Source organism: Arvicanthis niloticus, chromosome 3 (assembly GCF_011762505.2).
Source record: "Arvicanthis niloticus isolate mArvNil1 chromosome 3, mArvNil1.pat.X, whole genome shotgun sequence".
Classification (NCBI taxonomy): domain Eukaryota; kingdom Metazoa; phylum Chordata; class Mammalia; order Rodentia; family Muridae; genus Arvicanthis; species Arvicanthis niloticus.
In genome coordinates, this window is record NC_047660.1 from 81,455,065 (window position 1) to 81,479,711 (window position 24,647).

Genomic DNA, 24,647 nt, shown 5'->3' on the forward strand with positions numbered 1-24,647 from the left:
TTGTGTGATAAATCTAGTTGCAGAAGCATGCAGTTAGCGTGAATAACACAAACTAATTCCCCATTACCCTTTGTCCATTGTACAGTCAGCTGCTCTATCTAGACTATGATGTCAGTGTACTAATCACTTAGATAAAGACAATTGTAGCAACAACATTCACTGGGTGTGGTGCTGGCTAGTTTTATGCCAGCTTGACACAAGCTAGAGTCATTTGGAAAGAGGAAACCTCAACTGAGAAAATGCTCCAATTAGGATTGGCCTGTGGGTATTTTTCTTAATTCATGACTAATGTGGGAAGGCCCAGCTCATGATGGGTGGCATAACCCTTGGGAAGGTGGTCTTGAGTTTTATGAGAGAATGCCACTGTAAAAGTAGCCAGGCAGCTGAGTTCTTCTGTGGCTTCTTCTTCAGTTCCTGCCTTTAAGTTCCTGCCCTGACTTTTTTGATGACAGTTTATGATGTGGAAATGCAAGCTGAGATTAACACTTTCCACCCCTCGTTGCTTTTGGCCCTGGTGTTTTATCACAACACTAGAAACCTAACCAAGACAAACACCCAGTTTGGTGCCCAGGTACCTTCTAAGTGCATTAATTTTGCCTTATAATGAAACCCATAGGTATCTATTGTTTCATAGCATATGAGCCTAGAAAGCAAATGTCCTAAGTTATCACACCAGTAAGTGATACAGTAGAAATTCACATACAAGTTGTGATGGCTGGTTTTATGCCAACATAACAGAAGCTCGGGTTACTTGAAAAGAGGGAGGCTCAGTTGAGAAAAATCCCTCATAAGATCTGGCTCTAGGGCATTTTCCTAATTAGTGATTGATGAAGGTAGGCCTAGCCCACTGTAGGTGATGCCATCTCTTGACTGGTAGTCCTGAGTTCTATAAAAAAAAAAAAAAAAAGTAGACTGAGCAAGCTAATAAGCAGCAGTCTTCCACGGCCACTGTGTCAGCTCCTGCCATCAGGTTCCTTCCCTACTTGAGTTCCTGTCCTGACTTCCTTCAGTGACAGACTATAGTATGGAAGTGTAAACCAGATAAACCCTTTCCTCTCTACCCTGCTTTTGTGGTCATGAAGTTTCCTCAAAGCAATAAAACCCCTGACTAAGACATAGTCTTCCCAAAAGCCTAGGTGCTTTTTTGAGACTGAACACATCCTTTTTTTATGTTATTTTGAGTTTTCAGTTTTTAAAATCACTTCTGGCTAGCATACAAAATAGCAAAATAACAGGCTGTGTTATAGCACATGTGTGCAGCACTGCAGGTTGCTCATGCCCACCTCACTCCTGTACCCTCTCCTCACCTCCCTCCCCACTCCTGCTGGCTCACCTCCTCCCTCCCATCATTTTCTTTCTGCTTTTATGTTTCAAATGTATATATGCATGTCTGCATACATGCTGAACCTAGACTCTTCACATGGAAGAAACACACCATCTTCTCCCCATTGTCCTCTCTTACTTCTTTATCTTTTTTTGTTTAAACAATGGATGGATTATACCAAAGATTTGGGCTTTTGACTCTGAGTAAAGTGGAAGTCAACAGAGTTCTGAATGAAGGAGACATGTGACATTGTTTGTCTTGAGATGTGGTTCCGAGGCTCCTAGTTAGCCTAGACTAAAATGAAAAGGGTTCTGAGAAAGCAGGGGAGTCGAAGGAAAGACTGTCGTGACTATCATGGGCAGAGACTCAGGTAGGCTGAGTGAGCAAGGAGGTGCTAGCCATAGTTTAAAAAGAATGGACAAGGTGATAGCCTGGGTAGGAAAAAAAGAAGATTCAAAATGATTTCAGGCAACAGTGAGATGGATTACGACTGCTGCTAAGCCTGTTGACCTGAGTCTGAGACTCATATGATGAAAGAAGTTGTCCTCTGCAGGGATATTGTAGCACATACACAGCCATATAAATAAATGAAAAAACAAATAAATACATAAAATTTAAAGATGGAGTGACTTCAGTATCCTGATTCAAATCAACTTCAAAAATGGTCAAAAGAGCATATTTGAAACAGCTAGGAATTAAATAGTTAGGAATTCTTACATTTTGGGGTAATAACATGTCATCTGAGGATACAGTCATCTCTTTCCTTTAACGATATATACTGAAATCTTATGAAAAATGTATGATGTGACCATACTTTGGTTTAAAGTAAATGAGGAGGTGCAGTAGGGGCTGGGAGTCAGGGGGGAGAGGGAATGAGTGATGGGCAGGTCTGGCTGGGACCAGAACCAGTGTCTGGATGATGCTCAAAACCTCGGTAGCTGAGAGGACACAGATGGAGAACTCTGGGTTCTCTGACATTTACAAGCTAGAGAACTGAATGAGTCACCCTGGCAAAAACAGAAGATTGAAGAGCAAGGGAGGGCAAGTACTGAGACAACAACCAGCATAGATCGAGAAAGAAAACATAGCTGAGTATCGATCTGGGAAGCTCTAATGTAGTCACATCACTGGGAAATGGTTTTCTGTGAATAAAACCTGACCGCTGTGGTTAGTAAAGTGAACTAGAAAGAGCACGAGAGAGGACTGCACTGCATGTGAGGACTAGTGATATATCCCGTAAATAACACAGTACAACTGCAAACTGATTTTGGCTTATGTCTGACTAGTTCAGCTGAATTCAGAAAGGTAGATGGCTTAGGGAGGAAAAGCATTTGAATGCCCATACCCTGTGCTTCCATTCTGTAATTTCTTCTGATTATTAATAAGATTATATACTCCTATCTTCCATGAGCTGGGACATGTGTAATAGCGAACTTTAACCCTGATTATGGATGGCAGTCTGACCTTGATCTTAACATCAGCTGAGTCTGCTTACCTCAAGAACTGGCAACAAGTGTTATCTTTGGGGACAAAAGGCTGTGATCAATCCGATCTCTTTCTAACCACATGCTGTCTAAGGCTTACTCCATTAGCAACAACGTCCACAGACTAAGTGTCAAAGTGCCCATGCTTCCGCCATAGACTCTACTCACATCTGCCCTTCTCTTTCCAGGAAACATACTACACTTAGCCTCTTTGATCCCCCGTGAACCCTTCTCTCAGCCTGAGTACCATATATTCTCATCTTAACAGAGATCAAAATCCCAACAAGGAACTTGGAAGATTTGCTTAGGTAAGGGCAGGAAAATAAATCCCTGATCTTTTGTGAGTCATGTTGGCAAAAAGGGAAGAAAGAAAAGAAAAAAAAAAGAAAAGAAAAGAAAAGAAAAGATCCCATAAACTCTTACCCACAAAAGTGTCTAGAGACATTTCCAGTCCTGCATAAAGCATCATTCTAAGTCCACTGTTCCAAGGTTTTTGAACCAGAATGAAGCTTAACTAAATCACCAGCATGACTGACAATGGGAATATGTACTTTTAGGAAGCTTAAGACCTTTGGTTAGGATTTCTGTATAATCCCATAAATGAAGTACAACCAATGGACAAATTCTGACTCATGAAAATAAAACTCTTACATCACTGTTCATTTACACAGCCTCTGATTTGAATATCACCTCATTTCTATAATACCATGATAATATAGGTGACAGAAGTGACTTTTACTTGGTTCTGCTTTAAATAGACTGTGACATTTTCATCTAATCAAAGTGTTACTGAGCTTTTTTGGAAAGAGCCAGGTGATTTTATGTTGTGGTCCATAGAGTTTCTATCCAACTATCTCATTCTTACATTTTGGGAAGAAGGTGTCTATAGATGAAAGAGGCATGTCTGCATGCAAAACACAACCTGATTTTTAAAAACATCACAAGGCACTTATTCCTCAATAATGTAAAGAGCTCATATAACATGGCAAAAAGGCAAATCATTATCATTTAAATATAGGCAAAGGTTTTCAATAGACATCTCTATAGAAAAATGTATCACAGGCTCAAAAGCACATGAACAGACAGATTCTCAGCACTGGTTAGTAGGGAAATGCAAACCCATTCCTATCCATCAATGTGGCTAAAATAAAAAGATAGATAACTAAATGTTGGTGAGGATATGGGGAAATTGGACTTCATATGCACTGCTGGTAGAATTCTAAACTAAAGTAGCCACAATCCAAAACAGGTTTTATTACAATCCTGCAAAAATACTTAATGAAGAGGTACATGTGACAGGATTTCATTTCTAGATATCTTCTCAAGAAGAATAAAAATATGTCCATGTGGTAACTATATATGCATGCCAGCAACATTACTAATACGTAAGGGATATTCACATAACAGAATATTATCTAGCAATAGAAAAAAATGAAACACTAATTCATGACACATTATGGTCCTGGAAAACTTGATAGTAAGTGAATAAAGCCAGTCACAAAGGTTCATATATCATTCCATTGATCTGAAATGTCCAAAAATATGTAAATCCATTGATAAAGAAGAACAGTGGTCCTAAGGGTGAGGAGAAGTATCAAGAAGGAGGAGGGGGTGTATACTGAGTTCCTTCAGGGTACACAAAGGGATCTAAAATTAGCTTGCAGTGATAGATATGAACTCTGTCAAGTGTATGAAAGAGCCATTGAGCTGTGTGCTTTAAAAGAGTGAACTTTACAATACAGGAAGGATGTATCAATAAAACCACAAGACAAATTAAAAATAAATAAAATCAGGTGGCAAAACTATAGAATTTGTCCTGCTGGCTGCCATTTTCCAACCTCTCTGGTTTAATACATTAGTAGTAAAAAAAAATGCATTCTTCAATAGTTTACTTTGAAATGTTAAGACACTATAATGAGGGTCTGGAGAAAGAGACACAGAGAGATGAACAGCAGTAAAGAGCACTTGCTGCTCTGGCAGAGGAGCCTGATTCAGCTCTTATTATCCATGCCTCACAAGTAGTCTGTAACTACACTTCCAATGGATCTGATGCCCTCTTTTGTCCTCTGATGGTCCAGAGTATGTGCATGGTACGCATACACACACGCAGACATTCATATCCATAGCACTTAAAATGTTGATAATAATAAATACAACTAAATAATAATAAGATGCCCCCAGGTAAGATTTCATAGAGAACACCACATGGGGGGAAGGCTCAAGCTTCAAGAAATCTAACCAAAGAATCATCAAATGGCAAAAACTTTTTCCTTTTGAGAATGACCTCTATTGGAATGAGAGAGGTGGCAGCCTCTTGCTCACTTCTAAACATTTAGTTGACACTAACTTTGCTATGCAAATTTACAAGGAATTTGAGAGACAGATGGCCTAATTCACTAAGTCATCCCCTGCAAGCCACAGGTACCTGTCACCGCTCTGCTGCAGAGTTCTGACTAGATGATGTGTTGGTCTTCTGGTGAAGTTTTAAAAGTGTTTGAGGCTCTTGGGAGTGGTCCCTTAAGAGAGTTAACATGGAGGATCCAGTTTCTCTGGTCTTGGGCTATTTTTACTTCTAAAGTGCTAACCCTGAACGTGCTTCTGTACCTTTCAGAGCAGCTGTTCTGTTGGGCAGTTCTAACTCTGAAATCCTCTTGCAGATGGTAAGGACAGCATGATGTCCAACTGCATCTCTAATCCATTTCCATGGAATTTGCTGTTGTCAGTTCTACTACATAAACGGCCCCCAACACACACTGAACCCATCTATCTTGCTTTAAAAATGCCCCCCCACACACACCCAAAAGCTCCTCCTCTGAGCTGTTAATTTAGAGCAAAGATATTGTATGATCTTCCATTTTCTGGTCTACCTACCTAACTGCCTGTGAACCTTCCCTTAAGAATCTGGTAACTGGCCTCAAACTGCACCGCCATTCAGGTCTCAAGCTGAGATGTATACATGAATAAGGAATCTCATCCCCAGATCATCAGATCCTTGGAGAAGGGAGTTGCCTCTTCCTGCAGTGTTTCTTCCCAAAGAGCTTTGCATGCTAGGCACATCTCATCATTTGGGATTCCACTCAAGTCTCTCTCTGGCTACCTCATAGCTAAGAGGCCTCACTCTCACCACTCCGAGAGTGAGTGGCTTTCTTCTCTTTGCCATTGATAACCACAGTCTATCTCTTTGACTGGATCTGTTTCTAAAGAGTATTTTCCTTCCTTCCCTCTTTCCTTCCCCCCTTTCCTCCCTCTCTCCATCCATTCTTCCTTCTCTTGCCTCCTTGCCATCCCTGTAATACTTAGTGGCTCTCTATCTACAGCACTAAGGGAAGCTCTCCCTTGGCAGCAGTATTCTTAGTGGGTAGAAAAATGACTGAGTGGGAGGATTCTACCTTGGGCATACGCTCTCAGCCTCTGAGCTCATTGCTACGTCAACTAGCATTCTCGCAGTTCCTTCCTCGTTGTCTTTTGGAGCATTTGCTTACAAGTGCATCTTTCAGTATTAGGCACCATCTGGAATAAAATGTATACCTATTGGGAGGTTTAATGATGGTGCTCCTTTTAAGCCAGCATTTCTATCTTACTGCTACTGGCATTTCGAACAAGAGCATTCTTTGTAACTTATAACAAGTTACAAAGTTTGTAACTTTGTAATGGGTAACTTGTGATTTTGGATGCTTGGTATCATTCTTACCCTTTACATAGTAAATACCAGCAATACCTTCTAACCAGTGGTTACAAGCTCTCTCCCTCTCTCTTTCTATTTCTCTCTCTCTCTCTCTCTCTCTCTCTCTCTCTCTCTCTCTCTCTCTCACACACACACACACACAGAAACACACCCACAGGCACACCCTCTCATGTTTATATGGCAGATCCATATGCGCACACACACATATAGGCACCCACTCATATACACACCAACACACTCACACATACACATACAGAAATACACACAGGCACACACATTCAGGTTTGTATGGCAGATACATTTACACACACACACATATAGGCAGCACTCATATGCACACACACAGAAACACACATACAGGCACACACACACTCATGTTTGTATGGCAGATGTATGTGCACACACATGCATGCACTCACACACACTCACACACATACACATACATACACACATACACACATACACACAGAGGTCAAATTTAGATATCATTTCTCAGGCACCCTCCACCTTGCTCCTTTGAGACAGGGTCTCCTATTGGTCTGAATATAGATGGCACAGCTGGCCAGGACATCCTAGGGTTTCTCCTGTCCCTGCTTTCCCAGGATCTGGGATTACTTGTACACACTAACCACATCTGGCTTTTTTATACGGGTTGTAGAGATCACACTCATTTCCTCACCAGTTACTGACTATCTCCCTACTTCTAATATGCACGTCATTTTTTTTTTAAATGATAAAAGCACTTCCTTTCCTGGGATTTCACAAGCCAGAGGTTTATCTGTGACAGGCCTGACCTTAAATTCCTAGGATGCTAGTTAACTCACAGTGAGATTCCACCGAAGACATGAGGTCAAGTTGGCTGTTTGCTTGTAAGGTTTTAGAAGCATTCACACAACCCTAATGAGGGTCCATATTATACACTACACTTAGTTTAAATAGCACTTACCTGACAATATCTAATGGTTAATGATGCTAATCAATCACCTTCCTAATTAGCTGCATAAAATGAAATCTTCCCCTTCATTACCCTGCCTTGAATTATGCAAATGTAACCACACAGACCACATTGTCAACTTTTCCTTGTGAGTGGCTCATCTAATGTAATTCATGTCACTCGCTGAAGAGCAAACTGGAGGGTCCGGATCTCCTTCTGCTCTAACTAAAATCTCTGTAAACTTTATAGCTTAGATGGAGTGAATTTGGCATATGTCATACCTCAATAAAAGTCTTTTTTTTTTTTTTTTTTTTTTTTTTTGGTTTTTCAAGACAGGGTTTCTCTGTGTAGCTCTGGCTGTCCTGGAACTCACTCTGTAGACCAGGCTGGCCTCGAACTCAGAAATTCGCCTGCCTCGGCCTCCCAAGTGCTGGGATTAAAGGCGTGTGCCACCACCGCTTGCAAAAGTCTTGTTTAAAAAGTTATCATATAATAGATTAATGCTCTAACATCTAGGTTTTTATAATGATCAGATTGGCTACTAGTCTAATATTCATATTACAGACCAGAAATTCAATGAAAAGATAACTTTTGGTTTGCAGATGTCATTAGGTTAAGACAGAAAATAATTTTTCTGTCCTAAAAATATTCACATCATTTTGGAATGTGTTATTATGGTGTTGATTTGAATTTTGCCAATGAGAGTCTCTGAGTTTTAGTTATGTACAGGTCTCTGAGTTTTAGTTATGTACAGGGCTCTCTTATCTTTCTGGCTATAACCCCTATTTAGCAACTGACTATATATTCTAGGACTGTGAAGCCCATAATCCTAGAATGACTTATTCAGACTACACCTCTCACATATGAATCATATATCAGCCCCCAAAAGATAACTGGGAGAGCTTTTGCTTATGGGGAATTCACAAGTACTTAAGAAGTCAAATGGAACACATTAGATTCTGATATGTTAAAATGTACATTTCAGAGCAAATGCTAATGATTCTGATTTAATTGTGTATTATTTTAAAATTTCAGAAGTCTGGGCTGAAGAGGTTGTTCATCAGGTAAGCTTATTGGCTTACAAGTGTGAGGCGTAGGGTTTGATTCTTCAGAATCTCTGAAGGAGCTATATGGGGGTATAGTAGATAATGGGGATCCCTGGAATGAGCTGATTAGCTAGCCAACCAAAACACCAAGTCCAGGCTCAACAAAAGAGCCTAACTCTATGTACAGTAAAGAGTGATCAAAGAAGGCATCTGACACCAACCTCAGGCCTCCATACGAATGCACACATGTGCCTGTGCACATACCCCACCCACTCCAGCACATAAACATGTAAAATCATTTTTTCCAGAAATCTGAACAAGAGCAGAAGTTATATAGTTTGTATTTGTCAGAGTCTAGCCAACGAGTAGGAAGGCAGAACAAACAATTCAAAGAGAAGTCCCTTTCACTATCCATTGGGTCCTCATCCCCACCACACACACCATGCCTGTTTTATTCTCAGGTCATTTAACCCTATGGCAGAGAAAGGCTGGCCTTCCTTACTAGGAGGCCGGTGGAGAATGACCACTACAGTCTAGATAATTTATGGATTCTGAGTTGGCAAACAAGTAAGCTAGGGGAAGCATGTTTCCACAAGCTCAGTTCAGCTCTAACATTTTACTGAGGTGTGTCCACCACAATCTAAATACCCAGTTTGGAGTACAGAAAGGAGAAGGCACGCAATCTTTGACCTCTAGAACCTTCCAGGCAATCATTTGGCTTAACTCCCTAGCCCTATACAGACATGGCTTTTAAATGGTTTTTATTTATTATTACTGTGATATGCGTCTTTGTATTCCAGGAAATGGGTTATAAAGCTAGATGGTGTGTTCTTATCTGTTGAGCCTTCTCCTCGCTCTAGAAATAACTATAAGATTGCTTGCTGCTAATGTATGCATCTGGTGAAAAGACAAAGGACATCAGAACATAATCAGTTGCTATACATTAATAGGTCAAGTGTCTGCAAAAGCAGGAGTCCTATTGTATGTGATGAATGAATGAATGAATGAATGAATGAATGAAAGAAATTGAATATGAAAATGGGTCACTCCTATACATCCTGGCATTTTTACATGTCTTCATATCCAAGTAGTTCCTTCTTGTTCATTTATGTAATCCCCAAATGAAAATAAGGCAAGGAGTTAATAATACTCTCAACTCTGCCTTTCGGAGCTCTACTGACCCATGACCATAAACTGAGCGAGCTATTAGATGAGTGGCAAATTCAAGCTGACCTTACATTCCAAGGTTTGTATTTCTAATCTCAACAGAAAAATGGATTAGCATCTTGACACACACAAGAGTTTCCAAGGCTCTAGAATCTAAAGAGGCTGGGTAGACCCTGTCATGTCTTCTATTGCCCTGGAAAAGCAATTAAGTAAGTGAGGCACACTGTTGGCAGCTGTAAAGTTGGCAGAGTTCTCAAGAGGAGGCTGGGAAGCACTGGGAAGCACTGTCAGAGGCCTGGAAGATGGATGGGGCCTGCTTACACACTGAGGCTGATGCCTAAGTGGGATCTTGCCCACTCCAACTGGCCTTTCTTCAAAGGTGTCATTGACAGATGAGTATCTAAATGTTTTTGTTTTAAAAAGAAAACAAGAAAAAGAAAGAAGAAAACCTCTCTCTACCCCCAAACTAGTACATACAGCTAATGAACGCCAACATATCAGGTCAGGCTGTGCAAGGGGCAGCCTTTCAAGAGGGTCTTTGGGAACTATTTGCAAAGCGATACACCTTTTCTTTCTGGTAAGTTTCAACTGCACACGAGGATTTCATTGAAGACCCCAAATTCCTGCCAGTCGGCTGCATCCCATCTGCTGTCTGAGGCCTGCTAATGGGGAACAAGCCTGCTCACAAGTTCATCTTCATCTGCCAAAACAAGACTGCCTCTCCAACTAAAAGGCCCCCTTAATTTCATAGTGGTAAACACTAGCTGAGTAATCTGGGGAAAACACAGAGTGGAATGCTATGGAGCCTCATTGCCTGGTGACTGACATGACGGTTGAGACTGTCCACGGAAGCCAGGGATGTGCTGAAGGGACTGTTCTGCTTTGGGAGACAGAAAGGTCCCCCTGAGGTCACTGCCATCATGGGGCTGTATCCACGGCTGTCTGCAAGATCAAAACCAAGGGAGGCTGTTTTATTTCATGTCTCCCAAACATAGAAGGGAAAAGAAGGTCAGCAGTGACCAAATTTAAAAGTCCAAACTAAATACAGTTCCCCGTTCCCCAGATGGCCCTGTTTCTTGGCTTTGCTCTGTCATTATCTGCTGAACATGGGGACCAGTTGCTACACACTTAGAGACAACAAGTAGGACATGCCTTTCTTATCCCCTCAAGGTGAGCCAAACTGTGACCTGCCTGTAGTCTCTGGCCAGCTATGTAACTCAATAATAGACCAGCAAACCATTTGCCAAATGCATGCTCCCTGTTAGCTTAGATACACAGCTTCCAGACAAGGTCATACTCACTTATAAAATAGCAGGCATTTACTCCCATTTGAACATACCATTTATGCATGGACAGAGGTAGCTGGGATAGGTGACTTCAGAAAAGGCCAGGAATGCCCTTTATAATCACTGAATAAGAAACCCACAAAAAAGGGTTGTAAAGAGAAATTTTGAACCAGAGAAACTGCTTTGGTCTAACCATGCCACTGACAGCTGTTGTCTCTGACCCCAGCCCCTAGGAGATAACATGCCTCTAGAATTAGCTGGCTGCAATAGCCCAGAGGTAAGCAAGTCTGACCTCCTTTAGGTAAAAATAAATCTTGCTGAGTTAAGTGATCCTGTCTCCTACTTTCCTCAAGGAGCATGAGGCATTAGGTGACAGCATTTGAAGACAGGATCCATGAATCCTCAGAGTCCATATCTGTTGGCTGATTAATTGTAGGTCCTCCTAGTTCAAGATAAGCTGCAGGTCAAATACATAAGGCTGTCTTTCTTGTCATATCCAATAGCCCAAGGATAACCAGAGTGGCTATCCCCAGATAGTTCAGCCACTGCTAATATAATTATGATGCACAGGCCCTGTCAGAAATAAAGTGGAGGGAAAAGCAGTGGTTCCCAGCCAAAGAGCAAACACTTCAGTCAGGTCTGCTCCTCTGCTCTTTTTGCCCCCCACCCCCCTTCTACAAATTATCACAGCATTGCAGAGACACAGGCACGGATGTTCAAAGTCACTCTGAAGTACAACTTCATGAGGCAGCCTGCCCCAAAACAAATGACTCTCTTTGGTAAACACAGTCCAGATCTGGAGAGTGCTTGGCACATACCATCCATCCATCAACAAATGGATCCAGAAATAATGTATTAGGAATGGACTGTGCACCAGACCTGTTCTTAAGCCTTTCTAGGAGAACTATAGCAGATTATAGCCCCTCAGTACAAATGCCACCAACAAAAGCTTTCAACCAGACATAGGTCATTACTGTGACTCGGATGGGATGAGAACAGTAGAGAGACCAGAGAAAAGGTGTTCTTGACAACACAAGACTTAACTGTAGAGTATTTTAGCTTTCCCCTGCTGCCAAACCCAGCACTTGCACATGCATCTTGGTTTCTTAAGAAAAGGCCACATTTCAGCTTATGTGTGCTAATACAGCTTGTGTGTGCTAAATATTTTTTTTAAAAAATGCCCATGATTTCCTTGTATGCCCATCATCACCTTCCTAAATGCATAAAAATGGGCAACCTAGAGCTTCATGGAGGCTCACTACATTTTCCAAATATCTTCTCTGGGCTCAGAGTCGACAGAAACCCTGGGACGAATTTCTGCTTTTACATGAAATCCCCTGAGACTCTAGAACAGTGGTTCTCACCTTCCTAATGCTGTGACCCTTTAATACATTTTGTATGTTGTAGTCACCCCCAACCATAAAATTATTCCATTGCTATTTCACAACTGTTATTTTGCGACCGTTATGAATAATAATGTAAATATCTGATGGTCTTAAGTGACCCCTGTTAAATGATCATTTGACCCCCAAATAAGTCTCCACCCATAGATAGAGAACTCACTAGAACCTTAGTGAGGAGAAAACATGGAGCTGAGGAAGAAATGTTTCGGGTTTTGTCCTTTTGAAACCTACCTTTTGGAGAGTGAATGTGCTAGACAAACAGAAGCCCTGCACATATCAGAATCTTCAACCAAAATCATTGTTTACCTGCCACCACGGGAGATTTCCGCTCATCCAGGAGCTGGATGGAGGTACTTGCTGTCACCACATTGCTTTTGTTGACTGTTCCTATAGAAAGAAAACTCACCATAAGGAAAATTGAAGCAATCTGGGGTCCAGGATATCAAACATTCATCTGTAAAATTTGCTGGGACTCTGTGTCCAGAGTCCAGAATGCTCTAGAATGTGGACACTCTGCCATCAATTCTGGAAGCAACATGATAACTTGCTACTACCTCCTCTGGGGAGAGTTCAGTTCTTCATATTAAAACCACTGATGAACAAAAAGGCTTTGTAATCCGTGGTAACTCCCTGACATGCTTATCCATGTCTGTGGTCTGATTCTTGTTAACTCTGTAAATATGGTTGCCTGAAACCTAATTCTGAAATTATTGTTAAGTTAGCTGCTGTATCCTAGATTTGTTATATAGCTATTAACCAGTTTATAAACTTCAAATTTTAAGAACATTTTTTTTCTAAGCAAAAACACTTGAATAAGGAGATAACTGGAGTGAACATGTTATTCAAACTCTATTAATGTGGTGATAATATAGAGCAAGTATTGGCTTCCTATTAGTAAAAACAGTTCCAATAGCTGCTAACTACAAATTAAAATCTAGAGGTATCCATTCTCAGAGATGTATAAACAAGAGAATTGTCCAGAATCCTCACACTAGGAACAAGCCTCCTAGCCATGACAGTACATAAACTGTCCCATATGGGAATCTCAGTGCTAAAATTTCCCCTTTGTTTGAGTCTCTCTGTTGGGAGCCGACTTTTAGCAGAAAGCGGCTATCAGCTTTGCCGCCATCTTGAGCCATATACCCTGACATGAGACTTGGATTACAATAGCCTACAACAGCTGAGCACACTCTGATAACATCTTGCTTTAGATACCCAGGAATTTCCTTGGGTGTGTGAGATTAAAGGTGTATGAGATTAAAAGTGTGTGACTTAAGAGTGTGACTTAGAGATCAGATTTAGAGACAAGACCTAAGGGCATGATTAAAGGTATGACTTACAGGCATGGCTTAGAAGTGAGACATATAAAAGGGAGAGAATCAGACACTTTAGAGAGAACAACTTGGAGTTAGTTATTATAGAGATTGAGTACAGAGATTGAGTACAACTAGGAACTAGGAACTAGGAACTCAAGACTTGGGACTTGGACTAGGAAGAGAGACTGAAGAATAAACGGGATTGAAACACACTCTGTCTGGTCTCCATTCTTCGAGTCCGCCTCACTCTCTCTTGCTGAACCCCAACCTGCTGACCGGAGCGGCAGCTTGGGCTGGGATACAGTGGCCACCAAGCGTGGAATGGAGAGGGCCACAACATTTTTGGCTCCTGAACAGGGACTCCACTTTAGGCCTCAACATCTCTCCATTAATGAAGGACTCTTGTCTGTGACTCGTGTGCTTGAATGTTAGGTCCCCAGGTGAGGGTATAGTTTGAGAAGTTTGTGGAACCTTGAGGAGGTAAAACTGCTGGAGGGAGGAAATGGGTCACTTGGCAGGGTGGGGTTGAGGTTGATGGTCTGGCCCCACTTGCTATTCGTTTGTTGCATTCCAGTTGTGACTGTTACCATCTGGCTTCCTGCCCCAACTGCCTTGATTTGACTGGCATGATCATGATGGAATGTGTTGCAATTGGGAGCCCAAATAAGCCTGCCCTTCCAGAAAGTGTTTTTCTTGGGTATTTTGTTGCAGAACAAGAAGAGTAACTTCTGGTTGGTGCTTCCTGTTATGCCCATCTCCATAGACCTCTGTCATCATGTCTTCTGTAATATATCAGAGGCACCCTGACTACAAACATCGTCATTCACAGGAATGAGAAAGTGCTAAGAGTTATACAGACAGGTGACACCAAAAGCACTGTGGGACTTGTGTCACAATTGAGCTAGGAACATTTTTTCAAAGGTTGAGATACTGTAGGCCTTCAGTGGAACTGGAGAGATGGCTCAGTGGTTAAGAGTACTGGCTGCTCTTCCAGAGGACATGACTAAGTTCAATTTCTAGCACTCCCATAGTAGATCACAGCTGTCTACAACTCCAGTTCAAGGGGATCTTACACCCTCATATAGACATACATGTAGGTAAAACACCAATGTACATAAAACAAAAATAAATTTTAAAATAATCAGCCCTAAAATAAAGTATGATAGTAGAGTAAACTTCCCAGAGCAGCCCACATTTATAGAACTGGATCTCATTCTCAGGAGCTTCTAGCATGTTCCATATAGAACTTTTTTAGGCAGAGTCTTAAAAGTACTGTAGACTGAGATAACAATAATCCAGGGGTAACTGAAGTGCCCACTCTGTCTTCCAACTAACACTTAATATTAAAATAAGCCAACACTTATATTTCAGAGTATAGGGGGGGGGCAGGTAATGCTAATTGTTTTGTAGCTTAAAGCTATAAGAATTCTTAGTTCTATGGATCTTACTGGTCACTGAAACCTCTGATAAGCCAGTGAAGTTTATACCATTATAAAAAGCCTTGGTCCTGCTGGTTGTCTTTGGTAAACACCTGTAATTCTAGCACTTAGGAGGCAGAGGCAGGAGAACTGATTTTCATTAAGTTCAATGCTATCCTGGGCTACATTGTGAATACCAAGTCAGGCGTGGAAAGTAAGGTCTTATCTAAGAGAGGGGATGGAGAGTGGATACTATGTCTTCCTTCCACTTATAAGTTTAGGTCTGATCATTTAAAATAGGACTTGTGGATGTCTGAAGGAGTGTAAATCACAGAATTTTCTAACAAACCTTCTTTTACATGGGGATTGAAAAAAAATTGACTGAGAAGTTTGCACTCAAATTCCATAGGACGCAAAACACCAACCTTGTTTCCTAAAATGCCTTTTGTGCCATTTGGCTGAGGCAAACCTCCACTGTATTGGAGTTTGTCATCAAAGTAGAACAGGTCACTGGCTCAGACATACTAATATATTCTGCACTGGCTAAAGGCTGAACATGGCTCTCTCAAGGATTCACACAAATTCCCACGATGATCAGGCCAGCAGAGTGAAACCGTAAGCGCTCCTACCCACCTGTGCTGAAGGGGATGGAGTAGACAAAACTTCCTGGAATCTGCTCAGCAGCTCTTCTGTACCAGAGAGGGAAATGATCCGCATTAAAAATGTTCTCTTTGTCTCCAGCCTTCAGAAAGTCCCTGAAAAGGAATGAGAAGAGTGTGCTGTACCACTTGTGGTGCACATGGGACATCCAAGAGCCTTTGTCAGGAGAGACCAGGGTTGGGTTTTAGAAGTTCAACTTGCCCTCTTCAGCCCAGTAGAGACCCAAGTCATCACTATGCAACCCCCTTTACTCAAAAGTACCTTGCGGGGTCTGAGAGTCAGATTCTGAGAGAGTGAGATGAAGCCACACTATAGTAAGGAAACTAGTGGGAGAGCTGTAAGGGAATTTAAATTATCCCCCTATTAGGTCCTTCAGGTTCTTCTTTGCTTCTGTTCCTTATCTCTAGACACCCAGGATGGTTCCCAGGCCCTCTGTGCCCCCTTTCCTGGTCTTCCTGGCCTTCCCCTTGCCCTTGGCATTTCTCCCTAAGGAGAACACTCCATGCTCTTTCCTACAGCATCCTCTTAAAGTCAAAATCATTCTTGTTATTGAGATTTTATTTTTGGTAGATAACTACTGTGTAGAACTTATAGAGTACAATATATTTTTTATTTGCGCATCTATTAGAGGAAGAATCAATATGTAAATGTCATATCTGTCACTTCTCCAACTTAGCAGTGTGTGTGTGTCAGTGTGTATGTGTTTGTTTGTGTGAATGTGTGTACATTAAGATTCTGTTGTTTCAGATGTTTTGAAATGCATCACAAAGTATGCATCAGAAATCATCTTCCAAATGAATCTAGTCACATGACACATTTAAGCTCTTGTCTCAATAAAGTCCCTGAGGTATTTGGTCACATAGCCTTCTTTTTCTATGGGCCTAATTTACAGATTATCACATCTCTACCCCCAAGCCCCTGTGGACAGCATTTTGCTCAGCTTCGTGCATCTTCTCCAAAGAGCTTTAAATACATAGTCCTCATGATGGATAGCTGCGAACTCAATATCTAAGAAGCAACCTCTGGGCACAACAGTCAGTGTGAGTGTAGATCAGAAGTTCTTAGCCTGTTGGCCATGACTCATTTGAGGGTTGAGGACCATCAGAAAATGCATATTTACATTATGATTCATAACAATAGAAAAAATAGCTATGAAGTAGCAATAAAAATAAATTTATGGTTAAATGGTTACTCTGTTTTTTGTCTAAAATTAAACTTTTTCATAGCTATGAATGTAGAAGAAAGATAGTACATAGGGTTTGCAACTGTCTAGTTTCAGATTCCCAATAAGGGTTTTGGGACGTCTCTCCCAGTGAGTATTTATTGACCTTTAGTTTTATAATGTGACTAGTCAGGGTTCTCCTGACTTCCACCCAAGAAGTATATCCCACTTCATTGAAAGAAAACAAAACAAAACAAACAAACAGAAAAACTTCTGAATTTGGCCTCCCTGAAACCTTGCTAGAAGGCCTCAGTCTTCTACAAAGACAGAAACATTATTCTCTTCAATATACCCAGGCTTAGGCATTCAGCAAGCACTGAATAAATGTTTAATATCACCAGATAAATTTGATCCCATATACAGAAAAAAGTGCTACAAGCATTTAAAACAAATTTCATTCATTAAAATAGTTCCCAGATTCCCTAAATTGCCCTCGGTAGTATGACCATCTTCCTTTGTAAATGGCCCATTGGGTTAATAGTCATCATAAAATTGTATACGACTGGGACTGACCATAGCAGAACAAAACTAGTTTTAGTATAGCTGATCACATCTGTTTACTGGCCCTCCCTAACAACACTCCTTTCTAGAAATCTATCCTTAAACTTTTTAAGAAATGATAAAATTGTCCCCTTTTGATCCAAAATACCAACTAAATATCCTGAAAAGGACTGAAAAAGTTGGGAATCCCCTGTGCTAGTCACAGAGCAGGGTAGGGGATCTTCCATGCTCAGTGCTCTATACACGAGTCAAGCTTCCTGGTTCAAAGGAATGTATCACACATATTAGCTTTTACCTTTGTCATTTCTTCTTTGGACATGAAATATTTTATAGACCTGGCTTGCACAGATGTAGTAGGTGTCTCTGCTCTCTAGCTCATAGAGGAAAGAACAGATGTTGTCTCCCCTGGGCCACTGGGCCATTCATAGGCACATCCAGTAAGAGATGAGCATTTTCACATATATTTGATGGTGAGATACACAGTGACGGGTAGGAGGAGCTTGAAGTATATAGCCCTTCCTGTTACTCCAGGGGCCTGTGTTCAGAGTCATGGTGTTTAGGGCAATAAACCTGGAATGCCACAAGCAGGAATTGGTAGCATTATCTTTCCATTAATTCTGGTATTTGAGAAAGGATCACGTTGCTGGGGATCCTGGAAGGTCTGTCAACTACCAAGCAGTGATTCAGGAGACAGCTTGAGCGGGTCAAGAGACTCTTTGTGCCCTCATTTACCCCTCTGATAAGTGGGGATGACAGTATAAGCCTTAAGAGGAAACAGTGACAAAGAACACCAGGCATGAAAGGGCTCTGTCATTCGAAAGGAGCACAAGCAAAAGCCTACGTTTCTTATAGCTCAAGTTTTGACTCACTGTGGCTTATGTGCTAAGTAGGAAATAGTTCTGTTTTAAACTTCAGATTGTAGAAAAGGCTTGGAACTACACTGTGCAGACTAATATCACCTGTGCTGTATGTATGGTACATGGAAGATCACCAGAAATACATAAAGGACACTGGGCTGATGACTAAGTAATAGGGTCCATGACCATATTGATTTATTTCTGATGTAAGTTGTAGGGGAAAGAAATAGAATCCCACTATTGGAAACTCATTATGGTACAGGTTAATTCTGGTCAAAAAATTTAGTGTTATCTAGATCTCTGAGCTCTTCCTTTCATGTCATAGTCAAAAGCAAAAATCAGAAATTCTAAAACTTTCTAGGGCTGGACAGATGGTTCACAGGTTAAGAGCACTTCCTGTGTAATAATGAAGACCAGAGTTCAGATTCCAGCACCCACAGAACAAGCCGGAGATTCTGCAACCATAGCTCTGAAGGATCCAGCTTCTTCTGTGCTTATAAGTGTGTGTGCTCACATATATGTATGTACATCTATACACACACACACACACACACACACACACACAACCTAACTTTCTAGCCATGGCTTCAAGAATTTACCCCCAAACTGTTGGATCTCAGTGAAAACCACTGAAGGAAACAAAGGCCAATGATATAAAACTGTAAATGTTAAGCCACCTGCATGTGAAGCCACAATATGAGTTTACTGAAGATGGAAGAAATCTGCCCTGACAGTCAGGGAGAATCTACTGCATCTGATATGGGTCATTGCATTGCCATGGGTTTGGCCATCACAGACACAGGTATGACTATATAAGTTACAAGGATTTAATCCTCACAATAACCAAAGGTGACTATAACTCCCACTTTCCAGATGACCAGAAAAGAGGCCTGGAAGTAAAATGCACCAGGCAATCTGGCATTCTCAAGTGTGGGTCTACAGCCTTTCAGATCCACCCTAACCACTAGTATATCAGCAAGTTGCTGTTTCACTATTGCTATTTGCTTGTTTGCTTATTTGTGTGTGTGAAAAACACAAAGCGATAGACGGGAGCTTCTGGAAAAGAGACAGCAGAAGTCCTTGAGAAGGAAGTCAAAGCCCATCTCTCCAAATATCTAAAAGTGGACTCATATACCACTTGTCAAACTTGGCTGGGGCCAGGGTCCCATTTAACAGGAAGGGACACCGCTGAACTGGACCTTTAGGGAAGGGACATCTCCCTCATGAGACCTGAAGGGTCAGCTCCTCTCAAACTCATGGCCACAGTGTGGATTACTATTGTTCCTGGAGGTTTGTTGTGAAATGTTTTCTGGGAACCTCTAAACTCAGTCAATTAAATGCCTCAGACTTTGCTGAATCTTAGGCCCCATCTGTCCCTGACCTAATGATGCTCCTGTGTCAGAGAAAAGAGATTGAGAAAAAAAAAACCTATCAACGAACTTAGGGAAGATTCAGACTATTGGCCCATGCTAATGAAACACCCATATGTTGACCAAGGACTTTAAGCTCCTTAAGAATCAGGACTAGCATGACTAGATAAGCAGCTGGGTGCTGGATTGAGCTATGGTTTGTCCCTGTTCGTTGAGTTCTCTTGAGAGCAACATGGAGACAGTGTCAATCCTGACACCCTCAGAGAGCCTACCTCTGGAAGAGGGGTTCTGTGTCCTTTCAAGCTGAGTGTGGAGGTGCAGAGGTTTATTGAAACACAAACAAATCAGGAGCAGACCTGAGACCCTGGCAGTAATTCCTGGGAAGAGCTTCAGGATGAGTGCCCTAATCATGAGCCATGATGTCCTTCCTTCCAGCTGTTCCCCAGCAGCTGTATCATCTCCCAAGTCAAGTCTGAGATGACTCGCCAGGCAGGAGAGGACTCCAGGACAGTGGGAAGAAGCCAGTGAGTTCTAAGAACAAAGGGTTGGGAAGGAGCAACTGACAGGTGAACACATGTACTGGGGCTCCCATGGTAGAAAAGAGAGACTCTCAGCAGGCTTTAGGTGGCCTGGACATTAAGAAATGAAATAAACCGCCTTTGAATCTCTGCTTTGAGGAGTTCACTGGGCCCTGAAGAGGGGCCCTCCTACTTACTGATTGGTGAGTTGTTCGGCCCCCACAAACAGGTTGATTCTTGAGAGGCCTGTGCGAGTGCCGAGGAAGGCGACCTCTACACCCTTGTCAGAATTCCTGAAACAGAACAGCAGACGTCAGGGAGTGCTTCTAGACAGTAAGCAGATAATGGCTTTTGCATCTCAAGACTCACAGGATGTTTGACAAAACGGCAGCTTTGAAACCTGAACTTTAAAAGTCACGAGGGAAACTCGCACTGGCGAACATATATACATCCACGCATGAGCCAAGGTCAGGCTGCTAATTCCTATCCCTGACACAGCATGTTTAAAAAGACTTGCAGGAAAGATGAAGAGAACCCCTGCCGAAAAAAAAGCAAGAAAAATCACACTTCCAACTACAAACACTTCTCATTGTAAGGTTTTTGGTAGAGGCCTAGAGAAAGCAACCAGAGACTTTAGAGGAAGGATGGGCAGATGTCCACAGGGCATGTTTTTACTGTGATGCTACCAAGTATATTTCTGGTCTTCATACTGTTGGTTGGGTCTTCCTCATGAAAGGAAACAGAGAGGAGTCAGTTGAACCAACTTTGTAGTATCCCACAACCATGGATTCTACACAGCTGGAAAAGAATTTATAGCTTTGACTAGAGCACACAGCTTATTCTCAAAACCATTCCCAAAGAGATGAATGAAATAGTGTTCACAAAATATTCTTCAAATGCTCATGTGCTGGGGACTTGGTCCTTGGGCAGTGGGTACTATTTTGGGAATTCTGTTAACATTAAGAGGATGTACTACTTAGCTAGTGGGAGAAAATCATTGGAGACAGACTTAAGAAGTCTCATCCCTGGCTCTTTCTCTCTTCCTCCTCCTCCTCCTCCTCCTCCTCCTCCTCCTCCTCCTCCTCCTCCTCCTCTTCCTCCTCCTCTTCTTCCTCATCTTCCCCATCACCATCACCACCATCATCATCATTTTTCTTCTCCTTTCCCCTTCTCTTCTTCCTCCTCTTCTCTCCCCTCCTCTCCCTCTCCCCCTCCCTGCCTCCCTGCCTCCCTGCCTCCCTGCCTCCCTGCCTCCCTGCCTCCCTGCCTCCCTGCCTCCCTGCCTCCCTGCCTCCCTGCCTCCCTGCCTCCCTGCCTCCCTGCCTCCCTGCCTCCCTGCCTCCTCCCTGCCTCCCTGCCTCCCTGCCTCCCTCCCTCACCTCTCTCTCTCTCTCTCTCTCTCTCTCTCTCTCTCTCTCTCTCTCTCTCTCTCTCTCCTATTTATAATAAAGCAGAGCAAGAGCTCTCCCCTGCCACATATTGTTGCCACCATGGTGCTCTATACAAACACATGGGGCCAAGAGACTGTGACTGGAACTCTGAAACTGTAAGTTAAAATGAATCCTATATTACTCTGCCCGCTTTGATCAGTTCAGTTAAAGCAAAAAGAAGGGCAATAACCGCAAATGGCTTCTTCCAGCATTCCCTCCAAAGAGTTTCATGCACAGAAATGCCAACAACTGTCTTTATAAAGGACATTCTCTATACCAGTGTTCGTCTTCCAGAGCATCGTTGCATCTGCGCCTGTTCTCTAGGAGATTCCAACATAGGAGTCTTCTTTGAGAAAAGGAAAAGTTCTTTTCCACAAACACAATTTTTTCAACATACAAATTATGAATATAATGGCCATCCTTGGGCTGCTTCTGTCTTACATGGGAGTAGCAATTTGTTCCAAAGCACTGTCTGTGTCATTTTCAATATAGAGTTTTTGATTTCTTAGTCTTTGACAGTAGATGAGGTGGCCAGTACTACCTTTAAGTATATAAGGGGTGAATAAAACTTAACATGATGTATTTGGCGCTGTTTGGAGCTTACACCAAATTGGAAGGTTATCCAATCAGCTGCAGATGTGCACAGTGAGACAAGCTACCATTTAAGACATCTGTAGCATGTAAGGGAGATGAATCAGCAACCTTTGCTCCAAATTCAGAGTTTCATAAGACCCTAAAAGAAATATTACATACTTGTGAGAGAAAGAAACCCTAGCTAGGCTTTGATTCTTTCCCATCCTTCTATGGAATATGATCTATGCAGGTAAGATGACAGCCCAAAGAATAATAGACATGGCAGTCTCTCCTTGGAGCCCCACCATCATGACAGACTACCCACTAGAAGTTTTTTGTGGTGAGACCTTTGGTGTCTGGAAAGGCTCTGGCCATGCCTAGCCAGGATCTCCTCCTCCTTCCTTATCTTCTCTCCTGTAAAACAGCACTATATTCCCAAGGGCTTATTGTGCCAATCTGGTAATGAAAATGGAAGGCTCAGCCTCCCTCTGCTCACACCACAAACCACCAGCAGGTCTTGGCATAGGGTGAAGGAGCTTAACCTTTGAAGCAAGCAACATGTGGGCCTTGACTGGGCCCACTGTCCTGATATGTATGGCATATACATGGATGTCTCAGAGCCTTGCCGCTGGTTCCTACCCTATTATGTTCTATTTTATATGCAGTGATAGAGAGGTTATTTCTATTTAAAATAAAGCAAATCTGTCATAGTCTCTTTCTTAAAAGTTTTCAATGGTTTTCCAATATTCTGAATATAAAATCCAAAATCTTAAGGGTGGGGACACAACTCAGTGATAAACTAACTTGCCTAACATATGCTACACACTGGCTTTATTCCAAAAATCTCTACTCTGACCCTCAAGGTCCAGACACACCCCACGTACTGCTGCTTCCTCTTATCACCTGCCACCACCCCACCACTTTCCACATTTCTCAGGAACCTCAAATTCTTCAAACATGAGGACTATTTTCTCCCTTCATGGCTCTAGATCTGGCCAGTTCATCTTTCTGAAGTTCCCATTGCCCTTGGATTGGCACTGTCTCTCCCATCCACTCTGTGTCCTCTCATAATCTCCTTGTCTGTACTCCCGCCTTCACTACAGTGTTCACTAGAGTAAATGACTTCATATCCCAAAAAAACACAAGGACACTTGCTATCTGTCTTCTATACAAGTTACCTCTGCTTTCCCTATTGCCTGGCTAGTACATATACACTGAATGAATGAATGAATGAATGAATGAATGAATGAATGAATGGCAGTGAAAACAGAATCAGTAACAGAGAGGAAAGTAGAAGCAAAGGGAAAATCAACAAATAGGAACCCAAAGAGAACTGAATACGTTACCACTTGAGGGCTTAAGAAGACTAAGAGTAAAAACATTACAATAATAAGCTGTTAACACTGTTCTAGCCCAAGTTTTTGACATCAACTACTCTTGATTTCCCACACTTACACCCCCTCTTCCACTTCAGATATAAAACCACAGGGCAGTAACTGACACCCCACTGAAAAACAGTTACCCTTTTCCCAAGCCTACTCACAACCTCTCCTGGCCTCCTCCCAAGTTCACTCCAGCCTGGGTGGGGGAGAGGGGGAGCTGTGGCAAGGCTGGAAGCTCCTTCCACCACCACCCCCCCCCCCACTCCTCGGAAGTGTCACCCTACCTCCACATACTGAATTTCATGTAATGTTAAAACTCAACAAATTGCATGTCAAGCCCTGGAGTTGCCATCCAAGCCCCTGCCACTGCTCTGCCTCTAGCTTTTGTGGTTAGGAGCTTAGGGGAAAATTAAAGAACTTTAACACCAGGCTCCTAAAATGGTTTAGTTCCTTAAACCATAACCATATTTTGGAGCTTGAGTGGAAATGGCCACGAAGGAGGACATATGCAGCCACTTACTCGGATTTGTTGAGGGCCAGGCTGGTCCAATAGGCTTCAATAGGGGCGCTCACCACAGCATCAAACAGGACTTCTTGAATCAATTCTTTGTCACCTGTTGGGAAGGGCAGAAGACAAGAAGGCTTTGGCTAGGCTCCAAAGAAGGGCACCATAGAGGTTCCTGGGGATGGTATGAAGTGTCAACAGGCTCTGTTCTTATACAGGGTATTGCTTTATGAGTTAACTTCCCACTGGCTGAAAATATAAAACAGCCTGATACCTGATACACTGAAAATACCACTAGGCCCCAAGCAATGGAACTAGTCAGTAGTAAGCAGAAAGGCTTGGGTGTCCCCCACTTTGGTTTTCCGCTCTCTCCTCCTAGCTCACCCAGCTCACAGTTCATACCAGGGCCAGCATGCTGAGTCCTAATTTGGGAGATGGGTAGCCAGAACTCCTGGAAAAGCTGGGTCTAGCCACGCTGCCTCTGCAGCCCTCACTACAGCTATCACTTGTTCAGCAGGCTTCATTCAGCATAGTATGAGAATGGGATTCCACCACTGATAGATAAT

The 24,647-nt window shown here is 42.2% G+C and overlaps 1 protein-coding gene across 2 annotated transcripts in view; it reads right to left on the bottom strand.

Annotated features, from left to right (window-relative positions):
- The window catches only part of Cacna2d3 (calcium voltage-gated channel auxiliary subunit alpha2delta 3), an 800,506-nt gene that overhangs the window by 125,112 nt on the left and 650,747 nt on the right, over positions 1-24,647 (bottom strand). For both annotated transcript variants that reach the window (XM_076931312.1, XM_076931311.1), the window contains 4 exons: positions 24,097-24,190; positions 20,389-20,484; positions 15,697-15,818; positions 12,636-12,716 (listed from right to left, as the gene is read on the bottom strand). In XM_076931312.1, coding sequence (XP_076787427.1) covers positions 12,636-12,716; positions 15,697-15,818; positions 20,389-20,484; positions 24,097-24,190 — 393 coding nt within the window. The remainder of the gene's footprint in view (positions 1-12,635; positions 12,717-15,696; positions 15,819-20,388; positions 20,485-24,096; positions 24,191-24,647) is intronic.